At 24.3% G+C, this 3,855-nt stretch overlaps 1 protein-coding gene across 1 annotated transcript; it reads right to left on the bottom strand.

Annotated features, from left to right (window-relative positions):
* Nucleotides 1-1,328: 1,328 nt before the first annotated feature.
* Nucleotides 1,329-1,796, bottom strand: LOC149054636 (uncharacterized). Its single transcript, XM_089229952.1, has 3 exons — nt 1,719-1,796; nt 1,500-1,643; nt 1,329-1,418 (listed from the first exon to the last, which is right to left on the bottom strand). The coding sequence occupies exons 1-3, from the start codon at nt 1,794-1,796 to the stop codon at nt 1,329-1,331; spliced, it is 312 nt and encodes a 103-aa protein (XP_089086078.1).
* Nucleotides 1,797-3,855: the final 2,059 nt, after the last annotated feature.

The raw sequence follows: 3,855 nt of genomic DNA on the forward strand, positions 1-3,855 counted from the left end.
GTACATTTAAATAAGTATGGAATAATAAATACTTATGTTATACATTTTTAAACAGACTACACAATAGATAAGTAAGTACCAATATTTTTAACATTAAAATAATTAAATCTAATAATTATAGTACCCCTCTTTTTACAGTAGCTTTTATGAAACATGAAATATCAAGTTGGACTACCACTTTTACAAATTGCAGACGAAACTTTGGTTGTATATTTTAAGTAATTAGGTTAAGTTATTGAATTGTAGTAAAATAACTAAGACTCATGAGTCGCTATAGAGATTTTTTAACATTTAAAATGGATAATTTAATATATTTTTAATATGAAACTTCTATGCTATATTTAAAGAAATGTATAAATGACATACCAGTTTTTCCCATTCTCAAATTCAGATACATAGTGACTATTCTCATTTTTAAGCCTTTGGGACTTGGTTTTATGAATGAAAATTCTATTAATAATTATTTTATGTGCATGTAGCATTGTAGGATTTACACTGTGGTTTAGTATAAAATCATATTTTATACAAAAATCACTTAACAAAAAGTTATCTAAAATATTTAAACTGTACATAGATGACGTAAAGTGTCCCGTTAACAAATTTAAGAACTATTTAATATACAACATTCATAGCCCTCAAAATAAATTGTAATCTACAGTAGTAAATATAAAAAGTGTAACAGAATAACCTGACAAATAAAAATTAAAAATTGATAATAGTTAAAACATATGACAAAAGTTATTAAAATGCCATGAATAATAAATGATTTAAGAAATATATTTTATTTATTTATTCCTTAAAAATATTGATATTTAAAAAAATTATTGTAAAAAATAAACTTATTTCACTTAAATAAACATTTTTACCCTCAAAATTAGACAAATTATTGAAAAATATTAAACTGTACTTGTAGCATGAGCATTTATAAATGATATGCATACATATTATGTATTGATGTATACACATAAAAAAAGTGGTAAAATATTGATTAGAACCAAAATTATTTCATGTGTTAGGTTATTATGTTACACTTTGTTACTACTTGTGTTCATTTAATTTTAATTAATTTATGTTGAATTGTGGACATGTCAAGTGTTAATATTTTTTGTTTGATGTGGGCATACCCAAATTCTGCAAATATTTGCATTACGGAAATTTGTCTATATTCTAATGAAACTATTGATAACTAATGTGTGAATTACTTTTGATAAATTATTATTAAATTAATGTCCATTATTTAGTCTATACAAGACAATGAGAGATTGAGAGGTATCTGATGTCTAAAACTAAAAAAAAAAAATTTAAAAAGTATTTGATAAGATTTTTATTTATTCACTATTTTTGGGCCAACATGAAGGAGGTGAATAGTGAATGGCTTGTCCTTTCTTCCTGTCATATGTTGGACACCTGGGTATATTCTAAAATATGACAAAAATAAAATAATTATTTTAGTTGAAAGAAATTGTCTGTTAAAATTAAATTTCACATTTTTATTTTACCTTATTTCCACCTTGCCAGTATTCAAACCTAGCTTTGGCTTTCCGAATTATATAATTGTCCTCTAATGTCTGGGTTTGAACAGATATATTTCCCAGAATGTCCTTAAATTTGCTATGCAATGGACACCACCATTCAACACAATTCTAAGTTAAGAAAAAACAAAAAATACAAAGTATTAACATAATTATAAAATTATGAAAATAATATTACTATCTTACTTCACGTATCTCTAATGAATTGTCAGGGCTTTTGTTCTCGGTCGACTGAGTGGATTCATTCAACTTTAAATTGCTCATTTGGTTGCATACTAATTTTTCCAAGAATCCAACCCTAGACTCTATCATTGTATCAACTAACGGCTGTAACTCATATTTTTTGACGTAATGAGAAAAGTCAGAAGTAGATGAATTTGGGAATGATTCCTATTAATTATTATTAGATTTAAGTTTAATTAGAATTTTATATATTTATTTAGACTGTTATACATTTATTTAATTAGGAAATTTTTAGGTAAAAATAACTGTTACCGATTTGTTTTTATCATTGACATCAGTTTTTTTCTCCTCATATGTCAACAATTTTCGATTAAGCAATTTCTAAAAAAAAAAAGCAAATACTTCTTAGTCTATAATGTAGGTATTTTTAAATTCTAACGATAACAAAACTTACAATATCATATTCCAAAATACTATTTTTTGTTGTAAGTATAGTCTGTAAAAAAAAAATGTATGTTTATTGAGCTTTATTTATTTTTTTAAATTGTATCTACAAGAACGAAGTACTTATTATTTACGTACAATTTTTTCGGTTAATAATTGGACGGTGCCCGGGCAAAAAGGAATAAGTACAAAAACACTGTTTTGAGAAAACTAAAAAAAAACTATCTACATTACAACATTCAAAAGTTGGAATTATTTCTCAATATTTTTGACATAAGTTTTTGAATTGGCTCTTCAAACACGGGTTTTCTTGAAACTTAAAATATTTGATTGACTTTGGACTTATAAGTCAAATAGTTGACTTATTTCCTTTGTACGGTAGTTATTTTGTCTTATTCCCTTTAGCACATGACTTATTCCTCTTGGACATAATTTATTTTGACTTATTCCCTTTAGCACATGACTTATTGCTTTTGGACAGCATTTTTTTTTTTTGGACTTATTCCCTTTACCATATAAGTTATTACTTTTGAGTAGTTTTTAATTTGACTTGTTTCCTAATACACGTGACTAATATTAATTATTATTCATTGGTGCAACAAATTATTGACATAGGTATAAACTATTAGTCAATAAATTATTAATTATTAATAATAGACTAATACTGTAGAATCTGTTTCTCTTAAAATCAGGGCATAGTGGATATAACTCTTATTAAACTGGTACATAATAATATTATCTAAGATAGTATTGATAGTAAATACAACTACTACCTATACTTACTTTAATTAATATACAAATCTTAAAATTATAGACACCTAATCAATATTATAAACTCTGAACAGTATGCCATGTGTTCAACATAAAACAATATTGTTAAATCTTTTTAATTTTTAAAATGCTTAAATATTAAAAAAAAAACAACTTCAATAGAAAATAAAAAATTTTCTTTTGTAATATCAATGCTAAAATGAATATGTAAATAAACGACTTCATGCTTGTAAGTCAAACAAAAATAAAAATAAATATTTAAACAAAAATAATAAAAAAAAATCGGGTAAGTCGTGTATGTCGCTCTGCTGTACAGTAGGTTACAAGTGGGTTACTCTAATGGATGGAATTAAATTTGAATCCAATGATATTATATCATTGTATACAAAAAACGATTCTGAGCGAAGACGGTTTATCTGTCTAGGATATATTATAGATTATTAAAAATTTTCAAATCTTAGATTTAAAAAGAAAAATTTTTATGAATTTCTAGTTTGAAATAATTTGCGAATTTTCGTAATTTTTATTTATGTTGTCAAAATTCAAACTTTGAATGCTTGTAAAAAAAAAATTGTGACTTCGCATTTCTTTTTTTTTCAATTTTTATTGTAAAAATATATTATGAGCCTTGTATTCAATTTTCAAATCTTAGATATAAAAAGAAAATTTTTTATGAATTTCTAGCTTAAAATAATTTCTGTATTTTCGTGATTTTTACATAATATGTTGTCAAAACTCAAACATTGAATGCTTAAAAAAAAATTGTATTCCTTTTATTTTGCAACTGCTATTGTAACAATATGTGAAGAGCCTTGTATTAAATTTTCAAGCTTTTCTGCCTAACAAATAAATTTTTATCAATATTAATTTAAAAAAAACTTATAATGATCGGAAATTTGAAATGCCTGAAAATTGCATGGTGGAT

The sequence above is a fragment of the Diuraphis noxia genome, unplaced genomic scaffold, assembly GCF_037042655.1.
Source record: "Diuraphis noxia isolate RWA-SAM2 unplaced genomic scaffold, SU_Dnox_SAM2 contig0006, whole genome shotgun sequence".
Classification (NCBI taxonomy): domain Eukaryota; kingdom Metazoa; phylum Arthropoda; class Insecta; order Hemiptera; family Aphididae; genus Diuraphis; species Diuraphis noxia.

Bases quoted from the DNA above. Each gene is read 5' to 3' on its own strand.
- LOC149054636 (XM_089229952.1), bottom strand. From the start codon at position 1,796: ATGAGCAATTTAAAGTTGAATGAATCCACTCAGTCGACCGAGAACAAA. The intron at 1,644-1,718 runs GTAAGATAGTAA...TTCTTAACTTAG, and splicing joins ATTCATTAGAGATACGTGAA to AATTGTGTTGAATGGTGGTG. The intron at 1,419-1,499 runs GTAAAATAAAAA...GTCATATTTTAG, and splicing joins ACTGGCAAGGTGGAAATAAG to AATATACCCAGGTGTCCAAC.